The 14,813-nt window shown below is 41.1% G+C and overlaps 1 protein-coding gene across 6 annotated transcripts in view; it reads right to left on the bottom strand.

The window, feature by feature from the left end:
- Positions 1-11,371: 11,371 nt before the first annotated feature.
- The window catches only part of LOC109901946 (DENN domain-containing protein 4B-like), a 44,161-nt gene continuing 40,719 nt past the window's right edge, over positions 11,372-14,813 (bottom strand). For all 6 annotated transcript variants that reach the window (XM_031786873.1, XM_031786876.1, XM_031786874.1 and 3 more), the window contains exon 27: positions 11,372-14,706. In XM_031786873.1, the coding sequence (XP_031642733.1) occupies positions 14,561-14,706 (146 nt within the window). In that variant the 3' untranslated portion in view covers positions 11,372-14,560. The remainder of the gene's footprint in view (positions 14,707-14,813) is intronic.

Raw genomic sequence — 14,813 nt, 5'->3', positions numbered from 1 at the left:
GTGTGTGAACACGAGACCCTTTTCCCATTGCGCGAATTAATTAACTTCCGCCTACAAGCACTTCCTTACACACCCATGGGTTCGTTCAGCGAGTGTAGGGGGCATTTAAGGACCAATTACAAGGGGTGGCATTGTAGGAATGTGGGCAATGTTGGCAACAGACCAAGCATCCATTATGCAACGTTTTGAGATAACATATTTAGCTTGTCTGTCATTCATCATTCAACAACCATTAATGGCCTAGTTAATGACAATACATTCTAATGACAACACACTGTGATAATGAATTCATCAGTATTTTAACACTTGTTCTAACTACTTAGAATATGCTCCAAGCATATTTTTTATTTTATTTTGGCCAGAGTCTGTATTAAAGCGAAAATCACTTTCCTCAATTTTTCTCACCCCCAGTTTTCTGTAAGTGGGATAGGCCTATACTTCCTTCAGCACTCTCTGGCCATGTAAAAACAGCACAATCAAAATAAGTCAGATCCTAAACTAACCAACTTCGCTTTCCCTTTGCCTCAGCCTGAGTTCCTCAGAAACATGTTAGAGAGATGCAGTGGAGCGCATTTTGTCAAAGTAATTGCAACACCGAATCAGAATGACCAAAATGTATTGACATTGTTGGACAGAAATGGCCTATGTCATCTTGTACTGCTGCTTGTGAAAGTGGCTTCTGTCAAGAAGTCAACATCAGGTCTCATTGACCACCAGCAGTTGATTGAATGGATTTCACTTTTAAGAACAGGAAATCTAGTTTATCTTTAATCGAAAACAATGCCAGAACGAAGGTTGTTCCATGTTTCGGTATTGTTTCAATTAAACTGATAGATAATGATGGACATGTTTTTCCAATACTGTCCTTAAAATTCACTTTTACACACTTTCTTGATACCTTTCTTTCTTGAGGTTAATAAACCTCAGTGTGTCTTTCTCTTTCTCTTCTAAAAGGTTTCATTGTATAGTGAACACAATGTTATGTTCAGTCTCTATACATCCCACCTCAAAGGGCCTTGGGAGAATTATGCTGTATGAGACTCGTGGTGTAAATTGTTCTTTCACCAAGCCCATGATACACAGGCAATTTGTTTTGGCAATATTCATCTTATTGACTAGGTGGCCCTGCCGATTAAATTTCCCCAGATAATAAAACGATTCTCATTTACAATGGAAAAAGTTTCAGTAACCATTACTGGCAACATTGCTCTGCAATATTGCATCAAAACAATGGCCAGTGTTGCCTTTAGGTCTTGCTTAAAGTCCTATAAAATGTAATACATATTGAAGCGCATACCTAAAAACGATATGTCATTCATAACTGCTGTCAAAATGAGTTGAATACCCTGCTTTTCTTATTTGGTCTATGCATGTCATTAACCCACTTTCTTATCCCTCTTACACACAGCAATAACAGCCAGCAGCACTGTTTCTATGCACCAACGTCAGTCTTATCTGTTATATATGAACCCAGGGTGGGTCCAGCCACATAAGAGGTGAAGAAGTGGGGAGGCCAACAGGGAAGGCTATGAGGCTATGGCACAGAGAGCAAATATGTCTGAAGGAACTAAGGCCAAGCTTTTGAGCCTCATGGCAGAGTAGCGCCTTGGCCCTGATTCTACCTCATTGTAGATCTTTGGGATTAACACCCCCAGTCAGAAGGGTGTCTGGTTGAGAGTAGGAGAACACTGTCTGTGCAGGCTGGGGGAGAATGTTTGTGTGTGTGTGTTTGCCTAGGTTTTAGGGGATGTCAAGTAAGGCGGCTGCAGGGGGATTACTGAACACCCAATCCCACACACCACCATACCCCCAAATGAGGTGTGGGGTGGGAGGCAGACAGAGAGGGTCTGTCTGTTTTATGTAAATTAAGGTGTGAGGTCGTCAATCATTGTTTGACCCCAATGTTCAGTCCACCTGGCTGCCCTGTGTCTGACCATGGCCATGAAGGGTAGATGAGTCTGATCTGACCAAATATCCCTGAGATTTCAATATACAAGAGGTAGCCAAAACATTGTCATTTCCCATCCTATAGTTATTGGATTTACAGATATGTTCCTTGCCTGTGTTTAACACTATTTTATGAGAAGTGTAAACATGGTTCTTATGGAAACAGTTACAAACTGCACATCTTGGTTAAAGATGATACAGTGTTTTGAATTAGATGGAGACTTGAACAGCCAATACCTGATTAAGGAATAAATGCATGAGAGGCAATAGTCAGGTTCAGAGGATGAGTCAAATTGACTAGCATGTTCAAGATTAGTATTGAAAAGTTGTATTGGATTATTGTTGTGATGATTATGTGAAGTTTGTTTGATGGATAGCCATTTTTATTTTATTTTTTATTCTTTATTTAACCAGGCAAGTCAGTTAAGAACAAATTCTTATTTTCAATGATCAGAGAAAATAATGTGGGAGCTGACTAAAGTTAATAACATGAAGCCTGACATGATAAAGCATCGTGAGTTCCTGTCCCCAAATTGCCAATAGAGAATTACACTTGTGCGTAAAAGGAGAGAGAAAAGGCTAGTATCTTTGCGCATCGGCTGAATGGTGCATAATACTAGCACACCGTTGAAATCTCTGATCAAACATATGTCAACTTTTGTGCTGATAACACACAATTAATGAAACCAATTGGAATGAAAAACGTTTAAAAGAAGTATCTAATGCTCCTGTATTTCACCTTACCCGAATCAATAACAACGTTTATTTTTTATTTTTTGAAGGCTCTCCATTCTGATTTCCACGCATAATATACATATTAACACTATAGACATGTATGTTGAAGTTCAAAAGCTTCCCTCCAAAGACAACAGTTGTAAATATCCTAACGGTTCCAACTTGGCCATTCATCTTTACGCGCGCCTTAACAGCCCCCATTAATTTCTCTCATTACACCCATGGTATCCTAGAGGCTGCAAACTACACATGTCCCCTAATCGACACCAATGACTTTATGGAAGACATACACAGACGAGATGGAGTCGACAGGAAAGGAAAACTAGCTTTTACGCACTGCAATAGGCTAGAGAGTCGGGTGCACACTAAAGACGCATGGCTTCACGTTCACCTCAAATACAGGAGATAGTGAGGCTGCATGCTAAAATCATTTCAAAGTCACATGCAAGTGGCAAGACATTCAGTGGGTTCCGCATGGAGTAGATTTACTTGACGTTTACTACCGTTACCCATTCAAAGCTCGAACACTCATCCGTTTAAATATGCAAAGCATTACCTGAAGATATGACCACCAATAGAGAAAGCAGAAAAATCCTCGTCTGGTTCATGTTTCAGTATTAATCCCTTTTAGTTTGAAGTCTAACTATTATAGCAACGTTTTAATAGCGAGCTTCACTCCTTAAAATGTATTAAATAAAAATCCCAACAAAATCTCCAAAAATAATTTCCGCAGTTTAAGTTCCACTGTCCCGGCGAACGGCTGGCTTCTGGACGCGTTCAAGGCTGCTTTGAGAATGTCCCGTTTGCTATTGTAGAAGGGCCCTCGCGGGGTTCTGGGGCTATTAGTTATGCGTAAGGTATTGTTGTCCCCGCTGACATCCCGGTCAATGAATGGACACTGATACAACAATAGAACTGGCCAGCGGAGACTGGGGCATGTAAACGAGCCAATGGCAGGATGGGGGCCAGTCAAAAGGGGTGGCCCCTTCTGCACCCCAAAGCATCACATGAGGGGACCTGCTATATAGAAGCTCCAAAAACCAAATGTTGTCATAATATGCAGGTCATCATCATTATATTCTCAACCTACAACTCTATACATACACTTTAATGCTGTTATAGTGGTTATTGCTGTCAGTTGTGGAGGTGCTGGCAATGACAATGTTACTGGTACTCCAGTAACCACTTTCCAAATTACATTGTGAGCATCTGTAAAAAAAAAAAAAAAATAATAATAATATATATATATATATATATATATATATATATATATATATATACAGTTGCATTCAGAAAGTATTTAGACCCCTTGACATTTCCACATTTTATTACGTTACAGCTTTATTCTAAAAATTTATTAAATAAAAAATGTTCCTCATCAATTTCCACACAATACTCAATAATGAGAAAGCGAAAACAGGTTTAGAAATGTATGCAAATGTATTAAAAATTTAAAAAACAGAAATACCTTATTGACATAAGTATTCAGACCCTTGCTATGAGATACAAAATTGAGCTCAGGTGCAGCCTGTTTCCATGGATCATCCTTGAGATGTTTCTACAACTTGATTGGAGTCCACCTGTGGTAAATTCAATTGATTATACATGATTTGGAAAGGCATACACCTGTCTATTTAAGGTTCCACAGTTGACAGAGCATGTCAGAGCAAAAACCAAGGTTTTTGAGGTCGAAGGAATTGTCGGTAGAGCGCCGAGGCAGGATTGTGTCGAGGCATCGATCTGGGGAAAGGTACCAGCACATTTCTACAGCCTTGAAGGTCCCCAAAAACACAGTGGCTTCCATCATTCTTCAATGGAAGAAGTTTGGAACCACCAAAACTCTTCATAGAGCAGGCCGCCTGGCCAAACTGAGCAATCGGGGGAGAAGGGCCTTGGTCAGGAAGAACCAGATGGCCACTCTGACAGAGCTCTCCCATCTTCTCTGTGGAGATGGGAGAACCTTCCAGAAGGACAACCATCTCTCCAGCACTCCACCAATCAGGCCTTTATGGCCAGACTGAAGCCACTCCTCAGTAAAAGGCACATGACAGCCTGCCTGGAGTTTGACAAAAGTCACCTAAAGGACTCTCAGACCATGAGAAACAAGATTCTCTGATCTGATGAAACCAAGATTGAACTCTTTGGCCTGAATGCCAAGCGTCATATCTGGAGGAAACCTGGAACCATCCCTACGGTGAAGCATGGTGGTGGCAGAATAATGCTGTGTGGATGTTTTTCAGCGGCAGGGACTGGGAGACTAGTCAGGATCGAGGGCAAGATGAACAAAGGAAAGTACAGAGATCCTTGATGAAAACCTACTCCAGAGCGCTCAGGACCTCAGACTGGGGTGAAGGTTCACCTTCCAACAGGACAATGACCCTAAGCACACAGCCAAGACAACGCAGGAGTGGATCTGCAGAGAATAATGGGAGAAACTCCCCAAATACAGGTGTGACCAGCTTGTAGCGTCATACCCAAGGGACTCAAGGCTGTAATCGCTGTAATCGCTGCCTAAGTTGCTTAAGTAAAGGCTCTGAATACTTATGTAAATGTGATATTTCAGTTTTTTATTTTTTAATACATTAGCAAACATTTCTAAAAACCTGTTTTTGCTTTGTAATTATGGGGTATTATGTGTAGATTGATGAGGAAAATAAAACAATTTCATACATTTTAGAATAATGCTGTGACATTACAAAATGTGGAAAAGTGAAGGTGTCTGAATACTTTCCAATTGCACTGTATATATGTATATCTGTCACAACAGGTGTAAATATATGGGTCATGACAGTGTTATGACTATATTATGACATCGTTATGACCGTGTCATAACGTATTATGGCACTGGGTGTCAAGTAAAGTGTCACCCATACAGGTAGTGAAGTAAGAACATTTAACATGAAATTACAACATAGGTATTGTCATCATGTTTGGTGTTTTTTTTCTCCCCTAAAAAAACGGATTATTGATGATGAGAAGGGGAAGCATGTACTGCTTTGCTTTATCTTGGCCAGGTCGCAGTTGTAAATGAGAACTTGTTCTCAACTAGCTTACCTGGTTATTAAATAAAGGTGAAATAAAAAAAGAAATACAAAAATATTGTACTGCAGCTTTACTAAAAGCACAGTCATAGTAGCTACAAGCAAGTTGAAGGTCTGTTCAATGAAGACCATTCACCAACTAAACTCATCTCATCGTCTCAACTCCACCAGCCTCAAAGAAGTTCTCAATCTTGGGTACAATAACGAATGTTTAAATAGAAAAACACATTCAGCCACCCTCTGCCCCAACGGTCCTCACTATGGAGTTGTAAAGGAAGGGGCTCCATTACCCAAGCTGTTGGAATGCGTTGCGGCTCACAGCAGGACAGACCAGCCAATTAACAGGCATCAGCCCCCCTAACACACACAATACGCACCCCTCTTAAGAGAGAACAACAGGCTAGTAGCAGCGTGCTATTCATTAGGTGGTCTTCTGTTCATATAAAGGGATCTAATTGGGGATCGGTCCAAGTGGGAATGGCCTGGTCTATTATGAGGGAGATATCAACATGCAAAACAAGGATCTGGGAGGAGAATGAGATGCATGTTTTTTAGCCATCTGAGGGAAGAGGCATAGATCCTACCTACACACACATTTTTTGTTATCTTCTTAACTAGCTCATTAGTAAGTAGCTCAGTGACTGTTCCTATCCTAATCCCCCTGGTTCTCACCATCATTAAACCATAAAAAATTATCTGATCATCTGGTCACTCATCCTACTCTATAATCAAGCTTATGTTCCCATGCTCCCCACCCACAGTACAACTTTATTAAACTCACCATACAATGTAGTCCCCATTAAATTCTTTTTAACACATCTTGAACACCAAATATAATGTTTTACACAGTCTGGTAAGGGAGTGGAGGTGGTCATGCTTGCCAATTATACTGGACAGCATCAATCAACTGTCCCCCATGGGCTCGTTAAAACTATACTACAGCTGTATCAGCATCTCATATCATACATTCTCCTAATCTGGCCATTAAAGTTGCTAGGGAGATAGAAAGGTTAGAGGACATGAAAAAATATATATAATAATCAGGGGTCTGGTCCAACTGGGAATGTCCTGAGATATATACATGCAGAGTCAGAGAGAAAGAGACAAACATGTCTACCCATTCCAGGTTCTTTGAAAGGGTATAGACATAGTCCTCCCTCAGCCCCCCCCCCCCCCCTGTGATTTTCATAGCTAACTCATTAGGCAGCCCAATTCTGATATTTTTCCCCCACTAAATGGTCTTTGACCAATCACATCAGATCTTTCACATCAGCTCTTTTTCAGAGCTGATCTGATTGGTCAAAAGACCAATTAGTAGAAAATAAATATCAGAATTGCGCTGCCTGTCTAAAAGCAGCTTTTGTGATTTCTCATAATCACCCTGGTTCTTCTCACCACCATTAAATCAGTTCTTACTGAAAATGTACCTTCATCTGCTGAGCCCAGTATGTTTAAATCTACATACTGCAAGTATCATATGGTGTCAATGTGTACATAATGTTTTGTAGACTTGTAGTAAAGCCGATCAGGCTATACTGTGCAACATCACTCAAATATCCCTCATTGACAATAAACCTCTGTATGATGCAGTTAGTTTAGGAACAAAACACCTAACCTCATATATTACTGAAATTGGTCAAATTCATATTTTGTAGCACATACACTTCTGTATATGTTATCACAAATTAAAGAAATTCAGCGCTTCAGAATGAAGTTACTTAGGATTCAACATTCAAATTACAGGGATGCTCAACACTCAACAAACTGACATGAACCTTCAACCTGTAATGCATCAGACGATGTGAATCAGTAATCTTACCCTACAGGTACATCAGCTTATAGCCTATGATATTTCACCCAAGAGAAAATGGCAAATGTGAATCTTATCCTCCATAGTATGCATACAGAGACTAATAGAGTTATTCCCAGGCCTCTGTGGTTAAACAGTGAGTAGTAAGTATGGCTGTATTGAGAACCCTTTGTAGCTCATTGTCCGCCCAGCAGTAGCGAAGCTTTATCCTATTAGCCACATAATGGGGTTTAGGGTTTCACATAGTGACGATCACAGTGGTCTAATCTGAGCTGGCCTGGCAAGACCTCCTCTCACTGCATGCATAAGGCTCAGATCTTTACACCATTCCTCTCTACAAGGCTTGTGGTCATGGAGGAAATAGGACGGAGAGGAGTAGAGATAAAGATGAAGATGATTTGCTTCCCCACCTTTGTCTTTTCCCTGTTTCCATTTGAGAAAAACACTGTTTCCTGCAGCAGACTTGTCCTTGACTACACAATGTACCAGAAACTACATTCCATTTCATGGAATAGTACGTCGTCAGAAAATAAACAAGCTGAGGCGTATAAAGAAGACCAAAAAAACAGGGGAAAAACAACCCCAACACATTTCGTGCCCAACCGCCAGGGAAAAAGGACCACTTTGATATATGTTCTTGAAATAAAGGTGTCATGTACAGACTTATACTGACTGTGGAATAAAAAGGTCCATGGCAACTGGACCAGATGAATGGGTTTGGAACGTATACCCCACTGGGCTGTTACAACTACTGTACAATGTAGATCAGACAGAGCTTTACTGTACGATGACACCGCTACCTAACCTTATGCAGGATATGATGATCTCATACTGACTATACATAGTTCCCACATATGCTGCTTTTCCTTCACTCTGCGGTCCAACTCATCCCAAACCATCTTAACTGGGTTGTGGCCGGGTGATTGTGGAGGCCAGGTCATCTGATGCAGCACTCTCCTTCTTGGTCAAATAGCCCTTACACAGCCTGGAGGTGTGTTGGGTCATTGTCCTGTCGAAAAACAAATGATAGTCCCACTAAGCGCAAACCAGATGGGATGGCGTATCGCTGCAGAATGCGGTGGTAGCCATGCTGGTTAAGTGTGCCTTGAATTCTAAATAAATCAGTCACCAGCAAAGCACCCCCACACCTCCTCCATGCTTCACGGTGGGAACCACACATGCAGAGATCATCCGTTCACCTACTATGCGTAAAATCTCAAATTTGGACTCATCAGACCAAAGGACAGATTTCCACCGGTCTAATGTCCATTGCTCGTGTTTCTTCGCCCAAGCCAGTCTCTTCTCCTTATCGTTGTCATTTAGTAGTGGTTTCTTTGCAGGAATTGACCATGAAAGCCTGATTCACACAGTCTCCTCTGAACAGTTGATGTTGAGATGTGTCTGTTACTTGAACTCTGTGAAGCACTTCTTTTTTGGGCTGCCATTTCTGAGGTGCAGTTAACTCTAATGAACTTATCCTCTGCAGCAGAGGTAACTATGTGTTTTCCTTTCCTGTGGTAGTCCCCATGAGAGCCAGTTTCATCATAGCTCTTGAAGGTTTTTGCGACTGCACTTCAAGAAACTTCAAAAGGTCTTGACATTTTCTGGATTGACTGGCCTTCATGTCTTAAAGTAATGATGGACTGTCATTTCTCATTGCTTATTTGAGCTGTTCTTGCCGTAATATGGTCTTTTACCAAATAGGGCTGTCTTCTGTATACCATCCCTACCTTGTCGCAACACAACTGATTGGCTCAAACGCATTAAGGAAAGACATTCCATACAAATACAATTTTAAAGCAAACCGGTGTGCTGCCCTATGGGACTCCCAATCACAGCCAGATGTGATACAGCCTGGAATCAAAACCAGGGACTGTAGTGACACCTCTTCCACTGAGATGCAGTGACTTTAACTGCTCCCGAGTGGAGCAGTGGTCTAACACTTGTTTGGTTACTACATGATTCCATAATTCTGATGTCTTCACTATTATTCTACAATGTAGAAAATAGTAAAAAATAAAATGAGTAGGTGTGTCCAAACTTTTGACTATTAATATATACACAGTGAGGGAAAAAAGTATTTGATCCTCTGCTGATTTTGTACATTTGCCCACTGACAAAGAAATGATCAGTCTATAATGGTAGGTTTATTTGAACAGTGAGAGACAGAATAACAACAAGAAAAAAACAGAAAAACATGTTAAAAATATTATACATTTCTTTGCATTTTAATGAGGGAAATAAGTATTTGACACCTCTGCAAAACACGACTTAGTACTTGGTGGCAAAACCCTTGTTGGCAATCACAGAGGTCAGACGTTTCTTGTAGTTGGCCACCAGGTTTGCACACATCTCAGAAGGGATTTTGTCCCACTCCTCTTTGCAGATCTTCTCCAAGTCATTAAGGTTGAGGCTGATGTTTAGCAACTCGAACCTTCAGCTCTATGGGATTAAGGCTAGGCCACTCCAGGACCTTAATGTGCTTCTTCTTGAATCACTCCTCTGTTGCCTTTGCCGTGCGTTTTGGGTTATAGTCATGCTGGAATACCCATCCACGACCCATTTTCAATGTCCTGGCTGAGCGAAGGAGGTTCTCACCCACGATTAGACAGTACATGGCCCCGTCCATCGTCCCTTTGATGCGGTGAAGTTGTCCTGTCCCCTTAGCAGAAAAACACCCCTAAAGCATAATGTTTCCACCTCCATGTTTGACGGTGGGGATGGAGTTCTTGGGGTCAAAGGCAGCATTCCTCTTCCAAACACATTGTGTTGAGTTGATGCCAAAGAGCTCCACTTGTCTCATCTGACTACAACACTTTCACCCAGTTGTCCTCTGAATCATTCAGATGTTCATTGGAAAACTTCAGATGGGCATGTATATGTGCTTTCTTGAGCAGGGGGACCTTTCGGGCGCTGCAGGATTTCAGTCCTTCACTGCGTAGTGTGTTACCAATTGTTTTCTTGGTGACTATGGTTCCAGCTGCCTTGAGATCATTGACAAGATCCTCCTGTGTAGTTCTGGGCTGATTCCTCACCGTTCTCATGATCATTGCATCTCCACGAGGTGAGATCTTGCATGGAGCCCCAGGCCGAGGGAGATTGACAGTTATTTTGTGTTTCTTCCATTTGGAAATAATCGCACCAACTGTTGTCACCAAGCTGCTTGGCGATGGTCTTGTAGCCCATTCCAGCCTTGTGTAGGTATACAATCTTGTCCCTGACATCCTTGGAGAGCTCTTTGGAAACTGATTGCAATATTGATTGCTTCTGTGGACAGGTGTCTTTTATACAGGTAACAAACTGAGATTAGGAGCACTCCCTTTAAGAGTGTGCTCCTAATCTCAGCTCGTTACCTGTATAAAAGACACCTTGGAGCCAGAAATCTTTCTGATTGAGAGGGGGTCAAATACTTATTTCCCTCATTAAAATGCAAATCAATTTATAACATTTTTGACATGTGGTTTTCTGGATTTTGTTGTTATTCTGTCTCTCACTGTTCAAATAAACCTACCATTAAAATTATAGACTGATCATTTCTTTGTCAGTGGGCAAACGTACAAAATCAGCAGGGGATCAAATACTTTTTTCCCTCACTGTGTGTGTGTATGTTATATATATATATATATATATATATATATATATATATATATAACATACACACACACACATTTTTGTAATATACACACAAATAAACAATATTTGCGGCTTTATCTAGCCTGAAAGCTTTTCAAAGATGAATCAGAGAATACTATTTGGGGATGTAATTTAGAGCAGCTCTAATACTACTGTTAGGCATAGAGAAAATCATAATGTACATTAAATCACAAGAAAACTGAGATTTTGCAGCTTTGGGGAATCTGTGTATTTTCTTCTATAAAACAAGACATTTACAACTGAAGTCACATCCATAAATTACAACAGCAAACACAATATATTTTAAATACATATCTCCTTCATTCCTTTGCTCACTTGACCAATAAAAGAACAGACAATATAAATGTCCCTTATATTCACTTGCAGTCAGATGCATTGAAATAGCAGCCATAAATGTAATATTGCCTACGTTGGGGAACAAATCTACCTGCATAATTTTTTTATCTAATTCTGGGCTGGGAAATCTTTAATTATACACCATTTTATCAACCTACTAGCCATACAGTTCACTACTTTTGACCAGAGCCAAATAGGGTGTAATTTGAGACGCTGATGATAACTCAGTCTTAGCTTTTAAACAGCATTCCGTCTTGGGTCTCCTTTACGTTATGACCACTGATCGTTCATTTGAATAAACAGGTTCCCACCATGTTATTACTAAAGACATGTCAATTCCAAGACCAGGGTTGTCTTAGCCTGTTCAAGCCCAATTCCACTGCCAATTGCTAGAACTGGACTCTGTATGCCCTACTGCCCTCTACTGGTTGAGAATGCTCAATGCTTTGCTCCAGTCTGTATATCCCTGTTGACTGGATGGCTGTGTGCAAACAATGTCTCTCTTGTACTTTAATGATATATGGGTACAATATCACACAATGATATCAGTGCCATCTGAAATATCTCACCCTAAGGTTAAGACTAAAATATGAGATATGAAAATTGTTCTCCATACAACTTCACATCCCTAGTTGTAATTACAGCATTACTCCCCAGGTGGGACAATAATTTATGTCACTCACACAATCTTCAAAGGCAGAACACAAGGTATTCTCTCGTGACGCTGCTATATAACACTGCAAGATCAAAAACAAGGTATGACGGTAACAGAGGCATTTAACAGTGTGACATGAAATTGAAAGAAAATGAAAAATCCATTGTGCAATTGATATGCTTTCATATACAAAGCTGAACAAATAAAGGGTTAAAATATGAGGGGAAGGCCTCACAGGTATTGTACATGGAAACAAGAAGCTAGTAGGTAAGTATGGGCTCCACGGTGAAGTACCTTCCTCTCTTTAAATCCTTCCACTCAAGTGGATCTTCTGAAGTTCTTTAATCTCTGCCAACAATCCATAACATACTGCCTAAATGTGTGGTGAATAACTGTGTGGTAAATGAATAAATGGTGATGTGTGACTAAAGATCCATCACAGTCATTCCTTGACCATCCTCCCAGACAAATCACTCCCGTTTAACATGGGAAAAGAGGTGAGAGATGAGGTAAATAAGCATAAAACGTGAGAAAACACATGACATCATACATACCATAATAAATCCCCCTTCCACACGTTTTTATTTTTTTCTTCTGTCAGAAACTTTTCTGGTACAAATACCTCGATCACTGACCATCAGTTCTTGAACTGAGAACCCCCAATCACACTTCGAATTCACAAGAACAGTACAGGGAATTAAAAACACAATACAACTGATAAATCTTGTATGTGATATGTATGTGTGTCCGTGTATGAAAAGTCCTTCCTGGTTGTGACTTGTGGATTATCCTTGACTGTCAATGTCTGTTCCCAGTCACACCCTCCCTCCACTTCCTGCCTAACATAATGTTGCAGGCATAGAGATGCCTGTGCAGAGTTCCCAGTTCCGAAAATACTGTATCCCTGAAAACTGGATGTTAGCATTTTCTGGTGATTCTACATAGGAAATAGCCTGTCTTACCCAAAGTTTGACCATAGCTCCATTCCACACCATGAGCTGGAAAACACACACACTAAGGAAACCATAGTGATAGCGATCAAACTATTACATTGCTGATCCACACTACTACCATCTGCTCCCAAAACCGAGTTAACATCCTCATCTCCTAAAATCAATAGGAAACAACATCCTTTCCCAGTCGACATCCTCCTTTCCCAGAGTTGACATCTTTTCTGGAGTTGACATCATCCTCTCCCAGGTTTGACATTCTCCTTTCCCAGAGTTGACATCTTTTCCGGAGTTGACATCATCCTCTCCCAGGTTTGACATCCTCCTTTCCCCAGAGTTGACATCCTCCTTTCCCCAGAGTTGACATCTTTTCCGGAGTTGACATAATCCTCTCCCAGAGTTGACATCATCCTTTCCCAGAGTTGACATCTTTTCCGGAGTTGACATCATCCTCTCCCAGGTTTGACATCATCCTTTCCCAGTCGACATCCTTTTTTTAGTTGACATAATTCTCTCCCAGAGTTGACATATTCCTCCCGAAGTCAATAATCAACAACCCCCTCTCCCAGAGTAAACATCCTCGTTTGGATTGGCTGAGACTTGCTGAAGCGGTCTCATCCCAAAGTTAGACTTTACCACCAATGTCCAGTTGACAGAATTCTTTCCAGAGAGTGAAAAATAGCAAGAGAGACATGAAATGCCTAAAAGTTTTGACTGACTGAGTTTTGACTGACTGAGTGATTGGCATGTACCCTTGCAATGTAATGTATGTGTTACAGTTCGATGATATTGGCACTTCCCATCACATCAAGAATCACTAGACATCTCCCACTCTTATGAGATTTTCTGTCTGAAAGCAAAGCAATGCAAGTTATAGAATATGTTCACATTGAATGCATAGATTGCAGGTCGGTAATATTCCTTACAAATTGCATACATATGAAATGCATGGTTTATGACCTACAAACCAGTATGAGTTATATTGGTGAGGCAGAGACCATGTATATACGAGCAATGAGCAAAGTCCAAGGGGGCTGGGTTGTATGTACAGTACCAGGTCCAATAATCCCTGTAGCTAAACTATAGGCCGAGAGGGTTGTTTAGTTGTTGAGGAAGCGGTCCAAAGTCCAGTTGCACAATGAAAATGAATGAAGGTCAAATGTAGATATCTGGTTCACACAAACAAGGACAGTGAGGTACAGTTGCACAGTTGAGGGGCTTTTATAGTGTGGCCAGGCTGTGCTAGGGGCAGCACAGCAAATAAGTCCAAAGTGAAAGGTGAAGGCAGAATTTTCTGTCTTTTGTCTTCTATCTAGCTTTTCTCATCCACTCTTCTTGGCAGCTGGGTATCAGTGTTCCAAGGGAGCGGAGGCAGCAGCGATGGGGGTGGATCTGGATTGGAGTGGGTGGAGGCTGCAGGCTAGAGGTAGTATCAGCACTCGAGGGGCAGCAGGAAGCTCCGTCTGCAGTCCACAGCCTTGGGGCTAGGTGGCTGGGCTCGCTTCCTGCGGAGCTCCCCGCGCCCCAAGGAGCCACTCAGCCGTTGGTACGCAGCCTTGTATTTCTTATCAAACGCAGCTAAAAGACAGAGAAAGTGCTGTAAGCAATAAGCCTGGTTGGTCTGAAACTATACTGAAGTTCTAGTACTCCAACTGTGTTTAAAGTGTCTTAAAAAGGCTGCTTAC

This window comes from Oncorhynchus kisutch, linkage group LG13 (assembly GCF_002021735.2).
Source record: "Oncorhynchus kisutch isolate 150728-3 linkage group LG13, Okis_V2, whole genome shotgun sequence".
In the NCBI taxonomy this organism is placed as follows: Eukaryota; Metazoa; Chordata; class Actinopteri; order Salmoniformes; family Salmonidae; genus Oncorhynchus; species Oncorhynchus kisutch.
Note: the sequence above shows the minus strand (reverse complement) of the source record. Positions and strands in the feature narration are given on the sequence as shown.